Consider the following 25,312-nt stretch of genomic DNA (forward strand, 5'->3'; position numbering starts at 1 on the left):
AACAAAAGCGCGCACGACTCGCTTGCTAGCCGCTGACCGCAAAAGCGGCAAACGGAAGCTGAGTGGCGGGAACTCGAGCATCGGCACCGGCGCTCGTGACAGGCCAAACGCTGCGGTGGTGTCAAAAGGCTTCGGATCAGTTTTGTTTTGGGGTTTTTTTTTTTTTTTTTTTTTTGGATCCCCCATCCGACTTTTTGTGAGAGGCTTTCCAGCTGCAGCCGTAAGCTTTCAAAATAAAAGGTAGCATCGATGTCAGCACGTCTGCGACGGGCGTCCGGTTCCTGCACGCCCAATCGGTGACTTACGTACGTCCGAATTTCCCCGGCGGCCCGCCGGGGGTCACGCGTCAGCCGCGTGCGCCGCTGCCGTCAGAACAGAACCGCAAGTCAGCGTTAGGCCGTCCGTTGCTAGAGGACGGACTAACCTTTTGACCTTTTGACAAAATGAATCCAGAAGTGGTCACGCGCTGAAGAAAGACAGCGAGAAGTAAAAGGATGCGGCAATTCCTTTATTTCAAGAAAATACATCCGGACTCAATGACAGTTGAGCCCTAAATACAAACAAATCAAATAAAAATTGAAATCTGTGATTAAGCAAATCTGCTCTTTCATTTTGGGACAAAAAAAAAAAAAAAAAAGGATGGATTTACTTTGGCGCCACCTTGGGCTCAATACACTATGTTGATTTTGACAAAACTAGCCATTTGCCGCCGCCATCTCGATCTCCGCAGCGCAATCGGCTCCCAATGACGGTCCGGTAGAGACCTCACCCGTTTCCAAACCTTGACTTGGACCCAGACCCTTTTTTGGGACATGCGGTCAAGCTTAATCACAATTTCAAATTTGACCAAAAAAGCGCAGAAGACAATTTTGACAACGTACCTTTGTTTTTCAGCACGCCGGGTTCTGGGCCACCGCTCCCGCCTCCAACAGCTCCCCGATGACGTCGTCGCCGTAGGCCAAAGCGTCGCGCAGCACCTCCGCCGTGTGCTGGCCGATCACTGGAGGGGGCGTCGGCTCGCCGCGAGAGAAGCTGCTGTAGCGAACCGCCGGACCTGACGACAGCGTGACCCTCGTGAGGATAAGTGGCTCAGAAAATGGATGAACGATAATCACGTGACGTGAGGGATGAAACTCAAAGCCGAGCTGCAAAAAAGACAAAATGGGGCGCGTTTTTGGTTTGAAATTCCAAAGACCGCCGACGAGGGGGCGCGTCCGGGTCAAAGGCCGCAGAATTAATTGGGCGTAAGCGTTTAAGAGCACGTCACGGATGACGCCTCCTCCTCGCTCGTCGTCGTCGTCGTCGACGCGTCTCTCTGATCTTTTGTGCTTCCGCTACCGACGCAAAAATGAAAGCGGAAATAAAAAGTACGGATGATGGTCACCCCCCCCAAAAAGAAAAGAAAAGGGCCACACTAATGAGCTCAACTCGCGCTCCGTTTGTGTGTATTGAACGGAATCATTCTGTTTATTCTCCGCATTCTTTTTTCTTTTGTTTGGTTTGCGTTTGAGCCAAAACCGCAGGAAGGAGGAAGAAGCCAAAAGGAAGTCGTTCGGGTTGGAAAGTTGCGAGGACGAGGGAAGGAGTAACTCGGCGACGGCAGCGAAATTGAAATTGCCGCCGCACGTTTGCGTTTGAGCCTCATCCGCTAACGTCGGTCCGCGCTGACCTGGCACGGCGATCCGTCCCGCCGTGGGATGTTCCATCTCCTGGACCAGCCCGTTGTGTCTGACCTGCACACACACGTCGGGGAAGCGACGGTTTTGACCATGACCCCGCCAAAGCTGCCGGGAGCGAGCCCACCGTAGCCGAATTCGTGTTCCGCGACCGAGTCGCAATGGCGCAAACGGATAACGGTGGCGGTGCAACGTGCACGCTTCCTCTCCCATTTGCACTCCCTGGCCACAAATCAATTATTCTGCGCATTTTTTAATGACAATTTCCCAGCGCAAACGCCCACTTGACCTTTTCAGCGTTTCTACTCATCTTTTTGAAACGTCCTTCTCCTCATCACGTTTTCAGTCCATGCTTACATGACAGGGCCACAAAAATATGTCCAAATGGACTCTTATTTATCTGCATTCCAGCCAATATCCAACGGCCGACCCGCACGGTGTCAAACGGGAGTCGCTCCAGATGTGTTGCAGATGCGCTCCCGAGCGAGAAGACGCCTTCACGTGCACGCGAGATGTCACATTGTGTCACACGACAAAGTCCAAATGTTTCCGACACTCACACAAACTCCTCCTCTTCCAAAGTGACTCACGAACGAGCGCCGGCCTGTCATTACCACCATACGGCCGCCGCCGCCGCCGGGTTCGGCCGTCAAACGTCATTGGTCTCACGCGTGCCACCGCGCGCTTGAAGAACGGACCCTCCGAAACACGGAAACCGCGACGTCGCTGAACTTTTCCGCGTAGAATGTCACGCAAATCGCTCTTTGTTGGACCGGTGAGACGTCGCAAAGTTGCTTGACATTTGACCGAGTCCGCCTGCTTTGAAACGGGTCAGTCGGAACTTGATCCGCGCCTCCGTTCGCGCCAAAGCGCCGACTTCCGGGACGACTGACGACAAGCGCCCTCGCTGGTCACGGTGTGAGACCGCAAGATGACGACGACGACGACGACGTCTTGGCCGGCAACTTTCTTCACCCCCACCCCCACCCCCACCCCCACCCCCACATTCTCGCACTCGCTTGAAACTACTCGGCAGTTAAGACTGGAGCAAGTGACTTCCGGCGCGTTCCACCTTCTTCCCTCGCGCACGCGGCCAACTCCGCCGATGACTTCTTCACCTTCGCTTCTTTTCACGCCTCCTCTTCCTCTTTATCCCCCCCGCCCCCGGCAGCCTTTGAAGCCAAGTGTGGCGGTCCATTAAGTCGACTGAGCAGCGCCCCCGGGAGCGCCCGCGCCTGCCGTTACATCACGTCAGCGCAACATCAAGGCGCGGGGGGCGCGTCGGGGTTGGGGGCGAGCGTGCGGCGACGACGACGACGACGACGACGAAGATCTGAGGTTGCCTGAACCCGCCGCTCCGGCTTTGACCTCGCCTATCAAAGCAGCCGCGCGTGTGCGGGAGTTGCGTAAAGCGCATGAATTATGCTCGTCGTGGGGCCGAGCGGGACTTCCGGTCCTGACGCTTCCTCCTCAGCTGCGACGTACGTCCTTCCGACATCTTCGCAAGTTGAAGGCAGCGTTCCCTCCCCCTTCGGCGATATCGCGGATTTCCAGGCGGCGGCTTTCGACGGGCTTGACGGCGCGCAGCCGAGTCGGAATTGCGTGCCTTCAGCTCTTTTGCGGGACGGCGAGAAGAAAATGAGGCGGAGAAGGGCCCCTACGAGAAGACCCACCGCTCACTCGGTTAACGCTTGGAATTATCCGACCTTCTCTGCCAAGTTCACTTTCTACGCAAGCGTGAAGAAAGCACCTCCATGAGACCAGATATGGTTCACTTAAAGGTCTTGGACCTCCGGCCAGAGAGGTCACCCGTCAAGTGCTAAAGAAAATGGATGGCTTAGCTGCCTTTAGCTTCGGCTCTCAGTTTTCCACTAAACTTCCACTCGGTGACAATCAGAACAAGCCGGCCCGATTGCAGAACTACTGGCACATCTCTCGAGGAAAGGGTTGACGGAGCGGGATGGAACCTTCCGACTCGGCCGCTAAGGAAAGCGTTCTGGTCGCTGCTTCTTCCTCCCCCCCATAAAACTTTTCCTTCCAAATGGTTGAGTTTGACTCTGATCCGTCAGCAAACCGTGGCCAATGGTAGAACAGCTAGCTAGCCAGCTGACGGTTTGGCGCAGCGGGCTCGTGGCTCTCGTGGACCCGGCTCAACGTTTTTCCATCCGTTCTGTCGCATTCTGCGGTTCTTTTCCGACTTTGCCTGAAGTATCTCCGTCGTCGTCGTCGTCGTCGTGAATCCCTTGACAAAGATGGGCCTGGGCGCTTGGCCCGTGCGGATTCGGGACGACGTCCAGGCCAACCGAGACTCTGGCTCAACTCGGACAGCGCCAACAACAACAGCAGCCACTTTCAGCGGGCTTTGATGGCGGCGCGACGCCCAGCTGCGGGGCGGGCGTCCTCACGGCGGCGTCATCAAAGCGGGCATCACGTGACGACGCCACCTTGTTGCTATTGGGCTTAACGAGCGGCGGATGAGTCAAAAATAGAGAGTCTCCTTTGTGTGGCGCTCTTTGTATTTTGGTATTTGAGCTCGTTAGCGGCTTCCAGTTACATAAAACACCTTTCAAAGCTCCAAAAATAACACGTGAAATCCAAACAGCCCAAATGCTTTTGTTTGCCACTCAGCCATCCCGATGCCCAGCCGTCTTGTTTATGGTGTCAGCCTTTAATTGGAGCCCCCGTCGTCGCCGTCATGGGAAAGTATGCAGACGCGTTTTCATTTCATTAGGTGCATTCCCGCCTCCGCCAGCGTGGGAGGCCGAGGGTTCGATTCCCCAGCTGCCAGGAGTTCCAAGAGCTCGGAGCGGCCGTTTCGCTTCCTGGTCAACTGGCGCGAATGGGAAGTTTGTTTTTCGGATTTGGAAGCGTCCTTTCCAGGTTACCGGGTTGCAGAACAAGCAGGTCGGCTCGATTTTGTGAGCGCGGAGGTCAACACGAACTCCCGCTTCCTGAGCTTTTGCTTGGCCCGACACGGCGATCAGGCCCACCCGAGCTTTGCGGATGTTTCTCCCTCACGGAAAAATGTCTCATTCGAGCACTTTTGGAGGAAAAACAAAGTTGATCCTTCGCAATTTGTCACGCCGCAGGTCTTCTTCTTCTTCTCGGACCACCCGTACCCGTGCTCAGGTCCGATTAGCGCCGACGCTTCTGGACGGCAAAGCCGTCGTTGCCTCGTGCCAGGGGGATGTTTGAAGATCACTGTTGACAACGTGCAGACTGAGTCCAACCCGAACTGCCGGTCGTTAGGAACGGAACGGAACGGAACGGAACGGAGGTAGCTACCGGTCCCTACTGCCTGAAAAGACCTTCCACTTTGGAGCGCCTCGTTGTCATCCACGTAGAGGAGGAGGTGGGGAAGAAAACAGCTCGCGTATGGACTGAGATTTTCTGTTGCGCCCGTTTCGAGAATGTCATCGTCGTGATGTCCGAATGGGATTTGCGGGTTCTTGCCTTTGATGATGGGTTTTTTTCCAACTTTGTTGAAGTAAAGAAAGGCTGAATCAGCGCTTCTACTTTTGTTCCACAAGAAACTACGCGCTGCCACCTCCGTCGGAGTCCGTTTGGGTCAGGGGGGGCCTGCAGACGACCGGCGGCACCTCTCGAGCGTCCGTCGGCTTCTTTCCACTGAGTCGGTATCTCCTTACGTCACGTCCTCTGTCGAGCGCACGTGTCAGCGAACTGGTGACCCGGAGCCGCGTTGTGGATTCTGGCAGCGCAGGGTCATCAGCATGGCAACTGAAGGAGCGGGATCAGCCACGTAAGCCTCTCGTGTTTTCACTTGAATCCAGCTGTTACAACACTTCTTCTTCTTGGACCACAAAGTCCATCCCCCCGTAGTCCAGAAGCGCCGCTGGCTGCTGGTCAAAGTCAGAACGACTTCTCAACTTCAAGTTCAGGTCCTTCATCTTAAAAGTTGACTTCAGTGCTCCGCTTCCAGACTCCTCCCTGTCACGCCCAATCAATTATTTGTTCTTCAAAAACTTTTTCAGTTTGTGTTTTGGTTTTGTATTCAAGTGGGAAAACATTTCACCCTGTTCAAATTGGCGCATTCAGCAACACCCTCAGCATTTCTACAGTGCACATTTTCACACTAAACGCACGTCGATCACAAAAATGTTTGCGGCTAGCGAGCTCGGCTAAACTACTTTGAAAGGCTTCAACGTGCGCACACGCTTCCCGAAAACTGGTATCGGTACAAATCAATGGACTTTTTACCAGAACGCAGGTTGATTGAATTTGATCGCAAGAATCCGAATCGATATACCGGCGAACTGGAGGAATGGTTGCACCGTCGCTCATTCCATTAACGTGTCACAAGGTGGATGGAAATATTGTTGCTTTCAAGCGCGACAGCCGAGTTTGCTCTTTCCGCTGCGCGTACGTGACCCTTGACCCGGGCGACATCTGAAAAAGAGGAGCGACGTCCTCCTCGGGAGAAGAGGCGAAGATAAACCCTTGCCTGAGAAACATCCTGCGTGACGCGCACGTCGCCGATGAACACGTCGGCGACGCTGTTCTCCAAGGAGCTCATTGAGCTACGAGCGTCTTTAGAAATAAACAAGCCGCCTCCAATTAGTGCCAAAACACGAGAGCCAACAAGCCAAAAAAGACACCGAGAGGATTTGTTCCGTCTCCCGAAACGTTGAATGCTGACAGGTGGAAAGAAAAAACAACAACGCAGATTTGGTTCACCGTGCGTCACAGCACCGAGCGGAAAAAGCTCAAGAAGAGGAAGAGGAAGAGGAAGAGGAGGGATTTTCTTTCGCTCTTAAGACGAGAACCTTCTGGAATGTCAGGAGGTACGACCATTTCAGAGAATTGGGAAAAACGGACGTTGGGCTACGTTTTGACAAATGGTAGACATTGCGTACGCACGAAGGGAAGGGGCCGTCTCCCATTGGATGAGAAAGATTCCATTCAGTCGGTGGTGGTGAAAACGAGCGCGCTCCTTCATACTTCCCCCGTAGCCAGATTTTGAAAGGTCCACAAAAGAAATGAACGACTGCCCAGTTCCTGCTCCCGTCTCCCGACACTGCTCCTCACTTCTTATTATTTTCACAGAGTCACCTGTCGCTAATTTTGCCACTCAGCAACTTCCTCAAACGCCGAAAAAGGTCAAATGAAGTTCACCTGTCAAGGTCAAAGCCCAGCGAAGGTCCATCTCGACCGGCTGCGGCTTGATCCGGTCAGATGTGAGCGGAGCGGTCGGCGTGAGGTCCCCGTGACCCGGGAGCTCGCTGGAAGCCACCCCGGCAACATTTTACCGCAACTTCGCTTTATTTGACAGTTTCCAGAGCGTAATAAAGTTGATTTAGAGCGGCCGCGTCCGAGCTAAGAGGAGCAAAAGACCGTAATTCAAACAGGAGACGGCGCAAAGGTACGCACACGTCGGACGGCCAAAAAAAGGCGCTGGAGCGAGGGGTCAGCGGAGCGGGACCGGGGTCGCCGGGGAAAAAAAAAAGTGTTGTTTTTTTTTTGGGGGGGTTGGGTGGCGGCGAGACGCAAGTTCGCTTGTTTAGCCGCGCCGACAACGCAGCTGATTTACGTCAAACTTCCACCTTGGAGTTGTTTAGCTTTCAGCCAGAATAAATCACAGCCGCCTCTAGCCGTCGGGATATTAAAGCCATATTTAGTTGCATATTTGCGATGACAGCTACCGGACGGAGGACGAGCGCTCGTAAAAAGGGAGACGACGAGCCGAGGACAACAACGCGGAACTGACTTCCCTGAGTTAACGTCAGCCGGCCGCTCCGAGACTTCCAGCCACCGACGGGAAGCGACGCGAGGCCGCAAAGCTGAAGAAATGGAAAAAGAAAACGTCCGACGCTGAGAGGAGGATGAAAGTCAAGCGCAGGAAGCTGCCAACGCTGACGCCAGACCAGCACGCTCGCCAAATGACTTCCAGACTTTTCTTTGGGGCGGCCCCGACCCGACTGCAAGAAGCCAAAACACACCACACACGCACGGCGCAGTCACAAAGTCTTTTTGGGAGGAGGAAAAAAGATGAAACCGGCAGGACCAAATAACGCCAGGCCGGGCGCTTTTGGGGGGTTTTTTTTTTCCTTCTCCTCCGACTGGTACCTTTTGTGGGTTGTGAGAACATAAATATTCTTGGCCCGATGCGACCACTGGCAGGAGATAGCCGCTTTATGAGCCGTTAATGCGCAAGATCCTTTCCTTTCTGCAAAAAGCCGCAACTGACGGATGTGGAAATAGCGCATACGACACTGATCAGATGGAAACGAGGCAGATGTGGCCACCTCCTAAATTTATACCCAGCAAAAACCCCGAAGATTCGGTTTTCCCCGCGTCGGCTGCACGTCGACGACGGAAGCGCGGCTCGAACGTTCCACGCGAAGGTCCGGGCCGCAAGTTTGAACGCTTGTCGAGCCTTCTTCTTCGTCTTCCACACGTTGACTACCGGACGTCCCGCCGACCCCGCGACACACAAGTCGGGGGCACGGGCCCGCCCGGAGGCGCGTCTCGACGTTCGGATGGAGAAAACAAGCGGCTACTTCGGGATTCTCGGGGCAGATGAGCCGCACGCGCACACGCACGCGCGCACTGAATCACAGCCTTTATATGACGGCGCCGCGCCAGGTGGCAGCCGGAGCTGTTCTCCGCAAAACATTCGAGTCCAAGTTGTCGCGAGGCTCGGAACATTCGGGAACATTGTGCAGACGCTGACTAACATGCTAACATTAGCATGTTGTTTTCACACCACACTGTTGTGCTTTAAGCCTTCAACACGACGAGCTTGTGCGGCGCGACAAGTGACTAATGTGCTTTAAGGAGCGTGCGCGCACACAGACACACACTCGCCTGCGGGTCAGCGAAGGCCTGGCGGATGCTGTTGATCGGTCCGCTAGGAACGCCTGAGCCTTCGAAGCGTCTCAGCCAATCGGCCGTCGTCTCTTGCACAAACCTGGAAAACAACCGGCGGCGTCATCGCTCGGCGAGGGCAAACTTCGCCGCCCTTTCCCAACCTTTATTTAGTCGATTGGACGCAAACATTTCAAAACACAACACCCGACTAAAACGTCACAAAGAGTCACGACGCGGAAATGTATCATTTTGTCGCAATTTCTTACAAAGTCGGGCTCAATTTCGTCAATCGCACGAAGACGAAGGCCAATCGACCGATCTGAAGGCGGGCGACCGGGCAGGCGGGGCCGCGTCGAAAGCCGATTCCGCGCATTCCCTTCAAATGCGCCTGGCCGGAGACGAGGAAGAGGACGACGCGTAGCCGCTCGCCGCTGAAACACGTCCGACCGTGGTCGCTGGGAGCGGATTCGACAAAATGGCGGCCAAGCCCGGGCAGGACTTTCAGTCGCTTCCGGAGGAAATTGAAATTGTTCGAAAAGGTCGTCGTCGCAGCGGTTGGGAAACGGCCCCGCCGGCGCTCGTACCTCTGCGTCAGCGTGTGGACCAGCTGTCGGCGGTTTTGGACCCGGAGCTTGTTGGTCGAGTACCGAGGCTGCCGGCTGAGCTCCGGAAGCCCCAAAACCTGAAAACGAGAAAACCGTCAGCGGCGAGATCGCTCTGACCAGCGTCAGGAACGCGCACGGCAGCGACGGGTGGACGTACCCGACACATTCGGGCAAACTGCTGGTCGTTGACCGCGGCGACCACCACTTGGCCGTCTCTGGTTTGGAAGCCCTGTCACCGAGACCCACACGGGACAATGGAGCGGAATCTGGCAGAACGCGCCGTCTCCTCTTTTTTGGTTTTCCTTTGAAAGCTCACCTGGTAGGGCACGATGCTTTCGTGGGCCGTCCCCAAGCGTCTGGCCTCCTTGCCGCCGTTCAAGAAGTTGGCGGCGACGTGGCTGAGACACGAAACCTGCGGCTCACGGGCAAAAGCGGCCTCCGATTACGCTCGATGCTTTGACTCCCGAAACCTTTGTCTTCTTCGAAGCTTTCAGGGACCGACTAATACGTTTCTTTATTGATGATATATTTTAGAAATTACTCCAGCGACAAATCAGGGATTGGATTTTTTTTTTTTTTTTTTTTCCCCCGGCAAACCAATCCGATGCCGTCTTACATGAAACCCTCCTCAGTAGCGCTACGCGTTTATACGACGTAATGTGGCTCATGAGGTTCTAGCAAAGACTTGACTTTCACCAGCTCCGGGATGAATTCTTCTTAAACCCGTGTATAATACACGAGAGTCATGAGTTTGTGATATCACCGGGGAAGGTTACAATTTTAGGCTCAATCTAAAATGTCACCCCGAACTCGCTGCGACTTGCGACCGCGGGTCGTCGAGGCGCAACTGCCGCAAAAAGAGTCCAACTTTTGCTAACTTGGGAGAAAGAAAGGATTATAGAGGACAGGAATTGAGCGGAGGCGAGGGGGCCCGGGACGTCGCCTTTTGAGGATGCCGACACAAACCGTCTGGTTTGCGTTTCAAGTGTGCGCTCGCGTGAAAGCAGAACAACGAGAAGAGGGCCGCGGCGCCACATGTGAGGAAAGCCGCCGCTTTGAGTCACCGGCGCCGAGTCTTTGCTGCGGGCGGCGCCGTCAGGATGCCTTGACGCCGGCTCGGAACATTCGACTCGGACCCGAGCGCGGCCACGAATCCGCCCCCAAATGGCCTCGGCAACGGCCAACCGCGACGGAGAGAAATCATTGGCGGGTCGCTCACGATGAAGTCGTATCATTTGCAAAAGTGCAAATCTGCACACGGGGGAGCGGCGTGGCAATAAAATAAGTCGTCTTCTAACTAAACGGCCTCACATGATCAAAATTGACACATTTTCCACTGGGCAGAAAACAAGCAAACTCCACACGGGACAGTCGTGGCCGGATTTGAACCGACAACGTCACGACCGGGGCCGCACGCTAGTTGTACTAAACTGAGGTCCAGATTGCGAGCGGCTCCGTGTCTGTGTGGCCTGATTTATAGACGCCCGCCCGAATAGCAAAAATGTGCGAGGAACTGACGTACCCACAAAATGGTTTGTAATTGCCGATCGACCCCACAAAATGGCAGCAAAGCGTGACTTGGATTTGGGCTCCAGCTGGCGCGAGTTTGTGAGGCTCGAACCCGAACGTGCGTGTTTTTCAAGCGTCTGAGGGGAAAACCCCGCGCAAGCGCCGGAAAACATGCAAAATTCTGACAAAAAGGTCGCAGCCCATATTTGAAGAGCAACCTTAGTTAGGACTGTGAGACAGATGTGAAAACCACTCGACCACCGCGAGACAGAAAACACGCCTTTAAAAGCTACATTTGTCACACAAATCAAACGCACCCCGGGAGGCGCCGCCGTTGTTTTGATTTGTGTGTTTAGACTCGGCAAAGCGCTTGGGAAAAATCAGCCATCGCGCACCTGAGAGGACAGCAGGTCACAGTCCACGTGCGCACCCGCGCCGGTGCGGCGGCGCTGCAGCAGGGCCGCCAACACGGCGCCGTGGGCGTACAGGCCGGTCGCCAGGTCCGTCATGGCCACGCCGGGGCGGACCGGCCCTCCGTCCTGTCCGGCGAGGAAAGGGTTCGTCAAGGGACGTCGCGCTCGCGCGCGTGGTCGGGTCTGACCTCTGACCTCTGACCCCGTGATGTGCATCATCCCGGACACAGCTGAGGCAATGGAGTCGTAACCCGGGCTTTGACTTTGAGGCCCCGTTTGTCCGTAACCTGCGCACACGCAAAGGTCACGTCAACCAGAACCAATCAGAGCGCGGGTTGCGCCTGCCTGAATAGCTTTCAGTGCATTGTGGGTAATTGATGGAACTCAATGGCTGCGACGATAATAAATATGACAAGCGGCGGGCGGGCCGGCCGTTGACGCCACCTGGTGGCGGCTCGGAGCGCGGCAACCGAGAGCTGCATCTCGAGGCCCGATTCCAATTTGGCACTTTTTGGGATTTTCTCAATCTTTTGATCATACCACGGAGGGCCCGTGACGAGATCGTCAACTCTGTTTGCTCACACCGAGCCCGGCCCGGCCCGGCCCGGCCCGGCCCTGCCCCAGGCTTGCTTGCCTTCGGGGGCGCCGACCACTTCTCGGCTAAAAGGGTTTGGCAGCACCTGAAATGGAGCAGTAGATGAGCCCCGGGTTCCGTTCGCTGAGCTCCCGGTACCCCAGACCCATCACAGACAGTTTGCCCGGCAGGAAGTTCTCCATCAGCACGTCGCACACGCCCGCCAGCTGTGAAAGCACAACGCACAATCGACACGCTAGCGTGCTAGCACATCGTAGCATGTCGTCGACGCGCTCTGCGGGACCGTGCCGCTTTTGTTTTTTGGGGGGGGTTAAATTTGTTCCATTGCATAAAAGTCAGTCTTGAAAACACAAAAAGTTGAACGTTGTCATCACTGGAGCAAAAACCTAAATTAATATTTCTAAGTGAGCCCACCGGGACTTTTGCAATAAGGTAAAGGCCAAGATGAAGTCTTCCGATATTGGCGACGTTACCTCCTGGACGACTTGTGCTCCTCGGGGATGTTTGAGGTCCACGGCGATGCTCTACAAGGAAAGGAAAAAAAGCTTTTTTCAAAACAGCGAGCGAGCGGGAGCCGGCGCCGCTTTCGACGTGAGCGACTGTTGCCAAATAAATCCGGCACGAGTGCTACGGCGTCGCCGCGCTCGTACTTTTTTGTTGCGGTTGACGCTGAGGAAGTAGACGCTCTCCGAGCCCACGAAGGGGGGGCCCCACGCCCGGGTGTCGTCGCCCGCGCCTGCCGAGTGACACAGCTCCGCGTCATCGTTCGCGCCGACGCCCGCACGAGGGGACGTGCCGCCAGACCGCGGCAACCGTTTCGATCTGCCGCATCGAGCTCACCGGTCTTAAAATGACTGGGGGACTATTTTTTTCTCAAGAGTTAAGCACTTCCTTTCACATTATCCAGAAAGACAAAAAAAGAAAAAAACATTTGGAGGCTTGTTTGGTATGAGGGGAACTAAAGCACATCGCAGGAGGGACAAAATGAAAAAGCAAAACTTGAATCCGAAGCAGAAAGGCGATTTCATTTGACATCACCTGGTTTCTCCACTTTGATGACTTCGGCTCCCAGGTCTCCCAGCAGCATGGTGGCGAAGGGCCCGGCCAGGACGCTGCAAACACACGCGGCACGAGAGAGGCTCACCGGGAGGGCGCCACGCCCGCCCTCGCCCGACTCTGTACGCCCTATTTCCGCCACTTCTCATTTTTGAGGCACAAAGCTTAATTCTTACCGTTTCCGTCACGTCAACATTTCGGACTTGTAGCTGGTTTTTGAACTACCGGTAAAAGAATGTCGACGATTTTTCTAATCGCGCCGAAGCCATCAGAAACGCCCTCGCTCACCCGAACGCTTACCGGGTCAGGTCCAACACTCTGACGCCCTCTAGTGGCCGGCAGCGGTCAGCACCTGCAGGCAAGTCACGTCTTGAAATTAGCAATAAATAAATACACTCGGGCTTGATAAGTTTTTTTTAATATATATAGGTATAATCTAGCTGATACCTTTATTTGTTGACTGTTAACATTGTTATTATGAGTTAACTGGATATTTCTTCCGTAAAAAAAATATTTTCACACTACTTTTGAGCTATTTTTACGGAGGTTGAGGAAAGTATATGTGAGAGGGAAAAAAAAAACATTTCAAAGCTTTTTGTGATATCTTGGAGGAATAAAGCTACAGTATTGTCACATAGGGAGAGGGAAACGTCATTTTTAAAGAAAAAAAAAAGTATTTCTTAGATTTTGTTGTGAGTGTACTACACGGAAAGAACAGTTCATATTGTACAAACGTTTAAGTGTGTGACATATTACGTAAAAAAAAAAATTAATACGTGAACATTTGCACCAATGTGAAGGAGGCTTATTTCGTCTGGGGCCTCATATGCTAGCTAAACTAAAATAAGCTAAGCTAAGCGAGCCGTTTAGCTCCCGGCACTAGCCGGTTAGCTTTGGTGGTGCTGCTACCTGTTTTAGTTCGAGACAGCTGCCGTCCGCAGGACAAACTTTTCACACTTGTCCTCTCTGGCGAGAGCGAGGCCAAAGCCACCCGGAGGAAACGCGAAGAGCAAGCGCACAACAACATATTAACTCGTATATTATGACGGCCCTGCCGTCCGAAGCTAATGCTAAGGTCAAGTTAACGTCAGCGAGCATTGTAGACACTTCCGGACCGCCGCCATTTTCGCCGTGGCGCCAATGCACCTCAAAAGGAAATAGATCTCGCATCTAGCAGCGTGCACGGCTATCATATACGTCTACGAGCTTGCCATATTGAATGTGGAAAACTTTAGAGCGTCCACCTAAAAAGTGCTCACAGTGTTCGTCAAAACACACATACGTTCGCTGGCTCGCCCTTAGGACTCTCCCACTTGGTAGGGTTAGCAATTAAATGACCCCTCCAAAAAGGGTCCGAATGTCACGCATACTTTTTTTCTTCCATATCTCGCTGTTCGGAGGGCGTTTTACCTCAACTCTGTCTCAAGCAGCTCCCCCCCTAACAATTTTATGACTGTCCAGTGTTGTTCGCCGTCTAAATGATCCCTGCACGTGTTTCAAAGTGCAACTTGTCGTTGATTTAAAGCTTAAAAACCGTCATGTGCTTCTTTGCAACAACAACAACAATTTCACATTAAGTTAGAACTAAAAAACTACCTGCTAAAGCTATGTACATACAGAACAGTGGCTGGTCTAAAAAAAAAAAAAAAAAAAAAAAGTTCACTTTGTTGAATTCACTACTTCTGAAATTCCCCAACACTTGTGAGCTGCTCAAAAAGTCATTCTTGTGACATGGAGATGCAGCACCCCCTAGCAGGTGGAGGTCTGCATTGCGTCAGGCAGGCCCAGATACTCGTGGTTCTGGGCGGCGGGGAGGAACAGAGCATCGGCGGCCGCCGGCCGAGGCAGGAAGTCGGCCTGGTAGTCGGGGTTGTCCAGGCTAGCGGCTCGGGGCAGCGAGTTTTGGGCGGTGTTCAAGTATTCGGGTCCCTCTTGGACTCGAGGCCCGGCCTTCCCGTCCTCCCGCCGGGAAGGCGGCGAGGCGGCGTCCCAAAACGGACTCGAGTCCTCGTAGTTGGGATTGTGGAAGTCTGAACGCCGGCTACTCGTCCCGCCCTCAGCCTGGTTCATGTACTCTGCAACCAAAAAAAAAAAAAATGGCTCATCAAAAACAGCAGCGGCCCGGCGCACACAACAAGACAATCGGGGCGTTTTTGTGCCGATGTTGCACGAGCAAACGGGTCAAACGCCAGCCAAGCATAAAGCTCCCCCGTTTTGTTGCGGTCCACCTTCATAGCGTGACTCTCCAACGTGGAAAAACATCTCGCTTTTGTCCACAAGAGGGCGCCACCCACATGTACTCGTGTTTGAGCCACTTTGGTATCCGCTCTGACCAGATTTGGCCAAGACCGCCCGCCTTCCTCCGGTCCGCGAGAAACGTCGGCAAAGCAAAACGTCTGCAACTCCGGATCGTGGAGACCATTTGATGATTTCATGCTTCACAAGTTCACCGAGGCACCGACATTCTTCCATCCCAAATCCTTGGCAGGACACGGGACTTTTGAACATCGAAGGCCTCTCATATCGACGAACCTCACGTTCGGCTCGGGCGAACCCCGCCTCTCGCCCGAAGCACGCCCGGGAGCCGAGCGAGGAGAAGGAAAATGGAAATGTGGACACGCGACCTGTCAAATCAGGACGAAGTCTCTGGTGCCAAAAGTGCGCCTGCGCCTTTACCGTGTCCGGCGAGGGGGTCCGCGTCGAGCGGGTTGCCGGTGGGGTCGCTGATGTACCGCATGGCGACGCCGTCGGCCCGCACGGGATGAGCCTGCGGACGCACGGGAGCGGTGAGTGCCCGCCGGCGGCGCCGCACCGGGACAAAAGTCCGTACCGTGGCGCGGCAGGGTCGGTCTCCGTGGTTAGCGGAGCTCCCGTAGGGCAGCAGGTATTCCTCGGCATCCACCGTGTCGTCGGCGTCGTCCGAGCTGAGCAGCCGCGAGAAGAACCTGCTGTCGGACGGGCTGGGCGGGTCACACTGGCAAAAAGACAAAAGAGGTTTTTTTTTTTGTTTTTTTTTCACGCAATCACTGAAAAACTACGACGCCACAAAATGGCAGCTAACAGGAAAGCAGTAAACACTGTCGAGGGAGTACGCTCAGCCAATACACCTTGACGACTTTTATGTCACGGAGGAGCAAAGTTTAGCCCGGGTTGTTAGCGTCGATGCACTCTTCAAAACGGAATCATTGAATTTGGACCATACTGCTGAAACGAAACGAGAGTGTTTTGGGTGTATTCATTGCTATATTTTAAACGACCAACGGAGTCCAGGCAATTGCAAACGTTTGCAGAGTGACGTCGACGACCGGCGCGTTGGCACATTTTGCTGAGCGCTCTAGCTAGCCTCACGCTAATGCTAACCTACCTGCAGGACCAGGTACCTGCTGGGGTCCCGCGCCATCTTGGAAAACTCCACGACCAGTTCCCGGAAGCTGGGCCGGCTGGAAGGGTCGATCATCCAACCTGAGGACACACGAGCCGCCCTCGACGTCATACGTGAAAAATGCCAAATGCTAAAAGGGTTGCTTGGCAACGTTGAGCGTGCGGGCGTCGTACACTTGACCATCAGCATGTACACGTCGATGGTGCAGACGGGCGGCTGCGGCAGGCGCTCGCCACGCTCCAGAAGCGACGCCACCTCGCCGGCGGGGATCCCGTCGTACGGTTTGGCCCCGAACGTCATCAGCTCCCACACGGTCACGCCTGCGGGGCGACGGACGGCTTTGATTGGCCCGCGTCGGCGCGTGGCCGCGGAAGGCGACGTACCGTAACTCCAAACGTCGCTCTGGTGCGTGTACGTCCACTGAAGGATGGACTCCAACGCCATCCACTTGATGGGGACCTGAAGAAAGGGGAAGTCACGCCCGCTTGGTTTTGGGTCAGACTGCTCAAACGAGCGATGTCGCCACTCGCGACTCGACATTCATTCGGCAACTCCTCTCAATCAATTCATTCAGCTGCTGAGCGGCGGGACCTCCTTTCTTTCTTCTTCTTTTGTCTTTAAATTTCAAAAGGTTTTCTTTCTTGTTGCTACTTTGGTGCACATTTTTGATTTTCCGACGTTTTATTGCTGGAACGCGAGGTCACTTCAAGGTCAATTTAATTCTGCCGTCACTCAGTATTCCAGTTGCAACTTCAACTAAAGTCTCTGGAAAACAAACATTTTGAATGGAGGCGGATTCAAAATGAATCCTGGCTCGTCAGAACCAAATCGGAGATATGTCGTAGCGAACTCAGAGACCCAGCTGCTGATATTCGGCATCGGTGCAACTGAATTCTCCAGTTCAGCCGACGTGGTTTGTCCGACGCCGATCCCTAAAATGAAAACGGCGCGCGGAAATATATGCACGTCGTTGCCGATCTCTGAAAGTCAGGCTCGGATGTTAAAACGGAGCTCGGCGTCAGTCAGACCTTTCCCCCGTCCGCGTGGTATTCCTTCTCGTCGGCCGTCAGAAGCTTGGCGAGGCCGAAGTCCGTGATCTTGACGTGATTGGGCGTTTTCACCAGCACGTTCCTGGCCGCCAGGTCTCGATGCACCAGGTGGCGCTCTTCCAGGTAGCTCATCCCCTGCCGGGAGAGTCCCGGGGCCCCGTCAGCCGAGGCCCGGGAGGAGGCGGGTCGGGGTCGGGGTTCCGGCCTACCTTGGCGATCTGGACGCACCAGTTGAGCAGCCACTGAGCGCCCACCCGCTCCCGGTGCTGCCGCACGTAGTCCAGCAGGCAGCCGAAGGCCATCAGCTGCGTCACCAGCTGCACCGACGACGTGAGGCAGATTCCCAGCAGACGACACACGTGGGGGTGGTCCACGCTCGCCATCACGTACGCCTCCTGCCAAACGCGTGCCGCGGTCACGCTTTGGCCGACTCGACCGAGGAAGAAGAAAGAAGAGGAGGCGGCTTACGTCCAGGATTTCCTTGTTGGCTTTAGGCGACGTTGCCCCCCGGAGGACTTTGACGGCCACCGGGATCTTCACGTCCTCGCCGTCGGGAATCCACAGACCCTGAAGGCACGCCGTTACGCTAAGGGGCTAACCGCTAATGAGACCTCGAGCAGCCGCGTCTCACTTTGAAGACGGTCCCAAAGGCTCCGGAGCCCAAGACTCGGATCTTCTTCAGCTCCGTCTCCTTCAACATCCTCAGGAGGGCCTGGTTGGGGGCCTCGCCGCTGGGGGTCAGCGGCTCCACCAGCTGCAGCCCCGCCCCCGGCAGGCGGTTGTTCCAGAACCGAGCCAAAGGATACAATCAGATACGCAATGTGTACATTTCTGGATTATTGTACAGTTGTACAGGGCAGTATTGTGCTTATTTCTTTCTTTGGTACGTCAAAGACGTTCACGGCTGCCGTGTTTCATTTTTGCATTATTGGTTCTGAGAACTGAAAGCACGTCAAATGAGTTGCACAAATCAGTGAATAAGACCACAAATGCCTGACAGGCAACCCGTCTTGTGCCGTTCTGCCACCTTGCGCGACGCATGGGGAATTAGTCCCCATTTCGGGGTATCTCGACGCCGGTCTGAAGAAGGCCGGGGGCCGTCTGTGGGCCGCGGGCCGCGCTTTGCTCACCTCCCTCTCCTGCAGGAGGCGGCGCACGGTCCTCTTCCTCTTGACGTGCCGTCGCCGAAGCAGCACGAAGACCACCAACGCCAGAACGACGACGAGCAGGAGCCCGCTGACGGCCCCCGCCGCGAGCGTGGAGTGCCCGACGGCGCTGAGGACACAAAACAAAGACGAGAGAAAAACTTGCACGGGTGTCGGCGGCGCGCCGGACTTGGCGTCGGCGAGGTCGCCCTACCCGGAGCATCCCGACATTCCTGGCCCGGTGCACCTGGGCAAGAACACACGCACCAGGGTGTCTTTTGAAATCATATTACGATGATCGTTGTTATTATTATTAATATTATCATCATTACCCCTCGGTGCAGTTGCGGTGGCACGGCTGGCAGAGGCCTTCGCCGTCGGCGTATTTCCAGACGGCGGCGCCGCCGTCCCCCATCACGCCGTGAGGGCAGCGCGGCACGCAGTGAGGGCCGTCTTGGACGCGGGCACAGCGGGAACACCGGTCGGGACCCTGAGGGGCGCACGCGGTCCGCCACGTGAGGGTTGAGGGCCAATCCCGCGCTTTCTAAACTTTTCATCGCCGCTTCCCGCCCCCCGACTTGAAGAGCGCCTGACCTCGCCGTGACAGGTGGGCGTCCCGTTGGTGGGCAAACACTCGGGGTGGCATTCCGCGCAGCTGCCCTGGACCGCCACCTCCCTGGGCTCCCTGCGCACACGCGGCACGGAGGCACGCTGAGCGTCCGTCGGGACCGACGGCGGGATGCGTTTTTGGGTCGTCCTACCCGTCCAGCAGGTTGCACGAGGCTACGCAGCGGCCCCTACGCTCAAAGTGTCGGCAGGAAGCGCACATGGCGGGCCCGGGCCCCCAGCAGCCCGCGGAGGAGCACTGAGGGTCGCAGGTGCGGTTCTGCTCTTCTGTGGAAGGAGCCACACGACACAAACAAGACCCGTCGATCGCATTCTGGCGAGGTCCCGATGACCCCCCCCCCCCCCCCCCCGAAGGGGGGTCCACTCTGGCAGACAATATAGCAGACTGTAGGGTAATCATTCCATTTTGCAAAAGAACCGTCGCGGTTGAAATGCCGACGACAAGAAAAGAAACGCACGGCAGAGTTGCAGGGGGGCCAAGTTTCTCAGGGTGACGGTCTGGTCGGACGACCGGAAGAGGCGAGTCCACTGCTCGTTGCGGGTGTAGCAGAGCCGCGGGTTGTCCTTGAGGGTCACTCGGCCGGCGCTGACTTCCTTCAGGGAACGCAGGCCCAGCCAGCGGAGGTGGGGGACCCGAACCACGGCCAGGCTGTGTTGCCTGAGAACACGCCGAGGCAAGCGCGTCAGGTGTCGGGGCCGGGTCGCTCCCCGGCGCTCGGCGCTTACGCTCGCGTGGTCCTCCCGCGGATGATTTCCAGGTTCTCGAAGACGGAGAGCGACGTCAGGTTCTCGGGCCACGCCTGGATCAGCAGGAACCCTGCGAGGGTAACAAGTAGTCCTGTAACGGACCCGACTTTGGCCGAGACGCGAGACTGGCCGGTGACGGTCATTCACGTCCCTTGGCCGACGCTAATGTGCTGACGTGTTTTGGGACCGAGCGAGGAAGTCAGAACGGAGCCCGGTGAGCAGCTTTCCTCCCGCAGATCTCCTAACATCCTCACGGGAAGCCGGCCCAAAACCTCCAGACTGTGAACACTGGCGTGGCCTCCCACCAAAATCAACCTACCTGTGATTTCCTTGACAGTTCGGAAGTATTCCAGCTTGGCCGGGTCCATGGGCGGGATCTTGTAGTGTGCGTCTCTGCGGGGACCGACGGGAAAGGGTTCAATTGAGACGTGCCGCGAGCTAGCGTCCGCTCGAGCCGAATGGAGGCGAGCTCTCGCTGTCAGTTGTCGCGCGTCCTCTTAGGTTAGGACCTGACCTTGGACCCCGAGAGTTGCCAAATGTCTTTTGAATTGAAAGTAGAAAACCTTCAGCTGCCTCCATTCAACTTTAGCGCAAGGCCCCAAATGCTAACAGCCACGCCGGCGGACAGACCCGGTGAAGGAGGTCTCGATGAAGAAGATGTCGCCGTTGATCTTGGTGCAGTTCTGGAAGGACTCGATGTTGGAGGCGTTGACGGCGATGGTGTTGACCAGCGCGCCCACGCCCACGCCGTCGCAGGCTGCAGACGACGAGAGCGCAATCACATATATTGAACAAGGCTCCTTCTAAATGCAGGCACTCGAGTACAACTGTAAAAGATCGCGAGGGCGGCGCACCTTTGGGACAGGCGCCGTCGCAGGTTCGACATCGCTGCACGCCGCCGTCGTCCACCTCGAAGGTGCCGGCGCCGCAGGTGCGCACGCACGAGCCGCCCGTCACCACGTAGTTGCCTGCGTGCGCAAAAAGCGGGAATTGAGCGCCCCCCGGCGTACATACGGTACGTGCACCGTACGCGTCTTACGTGGACAGGCCTTGACGCAGGTGGCCCCGTAGGTGAACTTGGCGTTGGGGTTGCTGATGACTTGATGGGTCTTGAGGTCGTAGAGCTTCTCGGGAGGACAAGCGTCTTTGCAGGTGCCGTCGTCGTTGAACAGCCGGCACGCCTGAAAGCGCAAGCGAGGCGGCGTCAACGCGGTCGGTTGCGGGGGCCGTGGGCCGTGGGCCGGGGGCCGGGGGGGGGGGGGGGGGGGGGGGACGGGGGGTCGCTGACCAGGCAGTCGGTGGCGCGCGGGCCGGTGCAGCCCGCCGCGCAGTGCTCGTTGCAGCAGTCGGCGGGTTCGGGGCCGCGGCACCGCCGACTGCACTGCTGGGCGCAGGACCGCTTGGTGACTGCGGGGAGACGCCATTTTGAGAAAGCCCTCGCGGCAACAATTTGGGGATTTGCTTTTACATTTCTGGCATTGTTGGGGTCCGGCCGCCCAGCACGAGCCGTTGACGCACGCCGGGTGGCAGGGCTCGCCTGGGAAAAAAAAAAGGCAGCCAATCAGAGGAGAGCCCTTTGACGGCGACGGCGACGGCGCGTACATTTGCCCGCGAAGTCGTCCGTCGCCAAGAGCACGGCGGGCTGGCTGCTTTTGTCCACGATGTCCCACCACTGGATGGAGTCCACGTTGCACAGCAGAGGGTTCCGCGTCACCTTCACTCCTCCTCGAAGAATCTCTGAGGTTACGTGCTCAGTAAGACGAGCGTTCGAATCGGGCCAGAATCGGCAACCGCGCCCCATTGGGAGCCTCACCGGTCAAGTTGCTGAGCCGCAGCTGTCTGAGTCCGCCCGTGTAGTTGAGCGCGGCCGCCGAGTGGTTGCGCATGTAGTTGGACATGACCAGCAGGGCGTACTTGCCCTCGTACAGGTTCTGACCTCGGATCAGCTTCAGGTTGCCGAGCGGGACGCTGCGGGCCCCGTTCATGGCCACCAGCACGTAGCCGCCCACTTCCTGGATGGACTGAAGACAGAGCGCGCGGATGACGCGGCCTCGGTCGGCGCAGAAAGGGTGACGGCGCCGCCTACCTCCAGAAAGGAGAGGTTCTGGTGCTCCAGAGTGTACGTCACCTCCAGGTTGTCCACAACCACCGAGCAGTTGCTGTACATCCGGACCATGTTGTCGTAGTGATTCTCGCGGGTGCCCAACAACGTCAGCTGGTTGCTCATCCCCTGACACACTGAGGCCCACGCGCACGCAGTTAGCCTATCTGTGGCGTTCGGGACTGAGGGGCCGCTTTCAAGGCCACTTTCCGTTGTTTGCGTCCCGAAAGCCAGAAGCGGGACGTACATTAAATTCTCCTTTCACGGCAGTAAAGCGTAGGGGGGGGGGGGGGGGGCGATATCGTGCGGCGTACCACCCTGTTGTACTCGCGGAGTTAATAGTGTTGTAGTTTATTGCAGTTGAGCGCAAGTTGTGGCGTCGCGCACTTCCCAGTCGTGTGGCGAGGAATGAAATCTTTCCGGATGCCTCGAAGAAGACACGCCCCCCACAAAGCCGCATAAACCTGCTCAACGACCCGCGCAAAATACGCTCGCTCGGGACTTTAGTCGAGGTCGGACAAACACGCACGGACACAAACAAACACGCGCGCGCCACCGCCAAAAGTCAAAGTTGGACAAACAGGCAAAAACACGCACACGCCAGTGAGCAGGAAGAAACTTGCACTTGGCGGCGGTGAAGAATGTTTGCCAATGGGCCGTTAACCCTTTCGTGGAGGGGGGGGCGCAGCCACGCGCTTCCAATCTGAACGTGAACGCGGCGCCACGACCGCGACGAATCCTTCAGGAATGCGCGTCTTCGCTGAGTCCCGACGCTGACCTTCGCACGACCTTCGTCACCGCCGGATTTATGAACGTTCATCAGTCGATCGATAGGTCGTCCGTGTTTGTTTGTTTGTTTGTTCGTGTCCAGCCGTCCGCCTTTTCTGCGTTTGCGTTTGCAAGCAATGATTGTGTTGTGGCATTTCTTGGGGGGGGGGGGGGGGGGGCTTGTTTGCATTTCCAGTCATGGTGACTTAAAATATGAATAATTCGCCAAACAAATTACAACTGTATCTCAATCATAATCTCTAATACGATTTATCCTGATTGATATTTCAATCCACTATACGCTCGACATCAACAACAACAACAAAAAGAAGTCCCGGCCAGATTTGAACCCAGAACTTTTGACTCAGGGCCGATTCCGGCATCCACTTTTTCATCCCGCCCGGTTGACCTCGCCTGCGGCCAAATGACAAAAAGTGCGGCACGTCCGTAATATGAAATGCTTGACTCGAGCGCTTTTATTGACGAATTGATTGCACTTAAAGCACTTGAAGCGCGCAACGGGGGCGGGCGGGGGTGGTGGGGGTCACACGCGCTGCAAATGTCCCAAAAACAACAACACGGCGGCCTTGTGCGCTAATCTGCTTCTCCCGTGTGGAATGTGCCAGCCAGCTGCAAACATTCAGCGGCTCGATTCCCACCCAAACACGCCGGAGCGCTAACCCGAAAAGGCTCAAGACGCCGGCTAACGTTTTTGGCCCGATGCGAAGGAAGCGCCAGTTCCGACACGTCCGACGCGCACTCCCGTCCAAAAGTGTCGGAACACCTCAGCGGGTCGTTTGTCGGGACGCCGTCGACGTGTCCGCGCAGGCGCAGGCGCAGGCGCGCGATGTCGAGTTTTGTGCCGTTCCCAAACGGGAATTTCAAGCTTTCCGTGGCTTCGGAATTCGGGAGGCGAGCGCCCGTGGCGGCCATTTTCACCACGGGCCCCGCGTGTCTTCCGGGGGGAATTTGAAGCTCGGGCCAGAACTCCGCAAAACGGCCCGAGTTGGACATTTGGAACTGAACTTTGCGATTTGTACCTTCTTCCTTTTAGGGGACGGATGGTTTATTTCCATTCTTTCACGATGTTTTCATTATTCATCATTATTTTATATTTTCAGTTTGGCTATTTCTGTTTCACTCGGTTTGAGTAGGATCTTTTTCGCATCGCCACGTCCTCGCGGCCACCTCGCGTCGCCGCCGGCCTCCGGTGCGGACGCCCCCCCGACGCGAGTCCCCCCCACCTGGACGCTGTGCGCTCGACCATCGCGATACTCTTTGTAACTCGTATGCGTGTGCAGTGGGTGTGATTGATTCATTGGAATCTTTTCAAAACCGTGGGCATTTCGCTCGTCATAAAAAAAAGCGCAGGGACGGAAAAGCTGAACGGGTCGCCGGGCTGGGCTCGCTTCGACAATCGATTGCGCGCACGGCAACCTACAAATATGGCGACTGCGCAGTTTCACTTCTCCAACGCCGCTGCCGCGATGGCTTCCGCCGGCAACAAAGCGGCTACGGCGCAAGGCCGCATCCAGGAATTGGACCGTAAAAATGGCGACGTTTGCCGATGGGCCCGGGGCGGGACGTGTTCGGCTTCGGCCCTGAAGGAAGACGGACAAAGTGCTCAAAATCAACTTTGATGGATGGATGGATGGATGGATGGATGGATGGATGGATTGATTGATGGACACGGGCACTCACATTTGTTTTTTTCCGTTGTGGCCATTTTGCCGCCTTCTTGGCGTTGGCGTCCAACTTCCTGCGTGACCTTGTGTAACCTTTCATTTCAGCGTTGACATCATGACCTCGCCGCGGACTCAAACAGGTTTAATCCCGACGACGCATTCCCGGAATTCCCGAGCCCAAAATTCCTACTAAGTGTTGACGCACCTGCGCGCCACCAAATGATACTTTGGATGTGTTGCCGCGGTTACCGTGCCCCTGGAACCCCACGCACGCACGAGGCAAACATCAAAACAAACAAAGCGACGCGAGGTCGTCCGGGTCGTTACTGGAGAGTCTCACATGAACACACATTTAGAGACGAGAGCGTCCCTTCCTCAAGTTCGCCTCTGTCGACTTCGGATCGGGGGAAAGTCGCCGATGATCTTTTGCGATCAAAGTTTTGAACCCGAACCCAATCGGACGGCGTGACGACCGGCGGCTTTTCTCATATTCTCAAATGTCTCGCTTGGGACGTCGTCACCTCGCGTGCGGACGGCGGAGCGGCTCGACGTACCTCTCCTGTCGGTTCGGGTGCAGCGGGCGTCCGACAGCCACACGAGAAGAAGAAGAAAAAGGCGAGAAGAAAAGCCAAAAGGACGAGGAAGAAAGTCCGGCGCGCCGCCGCTCATCTTGCGCTCCTCTGAGTCAGGGTCGCCCCGCGTGGACCGACGGAATTCACCGCGGAAGGAAGACCGAGCGCCCGAGATTTGTCGGAGCTCGCTCTCTCTCTCTCTCTCTCTCTCTCTCTCTCTCTCTCTCTGTCGCGACCCGCCCTCCCTCCCTCCTTTTCTCGGCCCTTTTTTTTTGGATTGACAGTCGGCAAATTGGCAAAAGGATTCCCGACCCTTGACCCGACTGACCTCGCGCGACCTTTTGAAAAGTGGCAAACTTTTTTTTTTCCTTTTTCTAAACCTCAACTGTGCAAAGTGTGCTCAAATCTGGGCTCCCAAAATTGAAGATCAGTCAGAAACCAATTGACATGACGAAATGACAAACAAAAACAAAAAACGTCAATCAAGCAGAAATGTGAGAAACATTCACCAAATATGCATCAACACACACAAGTGAGAAAGCTGAAGTAAGTCA

At 55.8% G+C, this 25,312-nt stretch overlaps 2 protein-coding genes across 14 annotated transcripts in view; both read right to left on the minus strand.

The window, feature by feature from the left end:
* The window catches only part of sugct (succinyl-CoA:glutarate-CoA transferase), an 18,896-nt gene extending 4,500 nt beyond the window's left edge, over positions 1-14,396 (minus strand). For 4 of the 10 annotated variants that reach the window (XR_009792659.1, XR_009792660.1, XR_009792658.1 and 1 more), the window contains exons 1-13: positions 13,592-14,098; positions 12,983-13,034; positions 12,665-12,738; positions 12,277-12,362; positions 12,100-12,150; positions 11,712-11,832; positions 11,227-11,318; positions 11,014-11,157; positions 9,426-9,521; positions 9,267-9,338; positions 9,089-9,186; positions 8,502-8,604; positions 882-1,145 (exon numbers count right to left, since the gene is read on the minus strand). Coding sequence is in view for 4 of the 10 variants with exons in the window: in XM_061804796.1 (XP_061660780.1) it covers positions 891-1,145; positions 8,502-8,604; positions 9,089-9,186; positions 9,267-9,338; positions 9,426-9,521; positions 11,014-11,157; positions 11,227-11,318; positions 11,712-11,832; positions 12,100-12,150; positions 12,277-12,362; positions 12,665-12,738; positions 12,983-13,034; positions 13,592-13,709 (1,362 nt within the window). In the remaining 6 variants the exon portion in view is untranslated. Of the gene's footprint in view, positions 1-467; positions 801-881; positions 1,146-1,669; positions 1,734-4,892; positions 5,534-8,501; positions 8,605-9,088; positions 9,187-9,266; positions 9,339-9,425; positions 9,522-11,013; positions 11,158-11,226; positions 11,319-11,711; positions 11,833-12,099; positions 12,151-12,276; positions 12,363-12,664; positions 12,739-12,982; positions 13,035-13,591; positions 14,099-14,278 lie in introns of those variants that run through there. The other 6 variants (XM_061804797.1, XM_061804798.1, XR_009792662.1 and 3 more) reach the window with 6 other exon arrangements.
* Positions 14,397-14,417: 21 nt separating this feature from the next.
* On the minus strand, positions 14,418-24,951 carry LOC133492507 (melanoma receptor tyrosine-protein kinase-like). 4 transcript variants are annotated; one of them, XM_061804784.1, is made up of 27 exons: positions 24,741-24,951; positions 21,719-21,870; positions 21,446-21,653; positions 21,235-21,369; positions 21,101-21,169; positions 20,921-21,039; positions 20,672-20,813; positions 20,487-20,600; positions 20,263-20,389; positions 19,952-20,025; positions 19,612-19,702; positions 19,344-19,543; positions 19,020-19,152; positions 18,853-18,943; positions 18,591-18,748; positions 18,473-18,505; positions 18,244-18,388; positions 17,745-17,867; positions 17,582-17,680; positions 17,323-17,508; positions 17,093-17,248; positions 16,448-16,523; positions 16,238-16,384; positions 16,047-16,144; positions 15,513-15,656; positions 15,359-15,449; positions 14,418-14,757 (listed from the first exon to the last, which is right to left on the minus strand). In XM_061804784.1, exons 1-27 carry the CDS (start codon positions 24,853-24,855, stop codon positions 14,432-14,434), a joined length of 3,552 nt encoding a protein of 1,183 aa, XP_061660768.1. In that variant the 5' UTR covers positions 24,856-24,951; the 3' UTR covers positions 14,418-14,431. The 4 variants fall into 4 exon arrangements, with proteins under 4 accessions (XP_061660768.1, XP_061660766.1, XP_061660767.1 ...); XM_061804782.1 differs by adding an exon at positions 23,943-24,102 and having other exon boundaries at positions 15,359-15,656; positions 24,203-24,883; XM_061804783.1 differs by having other exon boundaries at positions 15,359-15,656.
* Between the last annotated feature and the right edge of the window lie 361 nt (positions 24,952-25,312).

Source organism: Syngnathoides biaculeatus, chromosome 19 (genome assembly GCF_019802595.1).
Source record: "Syngnathoides biaculeatus isolate LvHL_M chromosome 19, ASM1980259v1, whole genome shotgun sequence".
NCBI classification, from domain to species: Eukaryota; Metazoa; Chordata; class Actinopteri; order Syngnathiformes; family Syngnathidae; genus Syngnathoides; species Syngnathoides biaculeatus.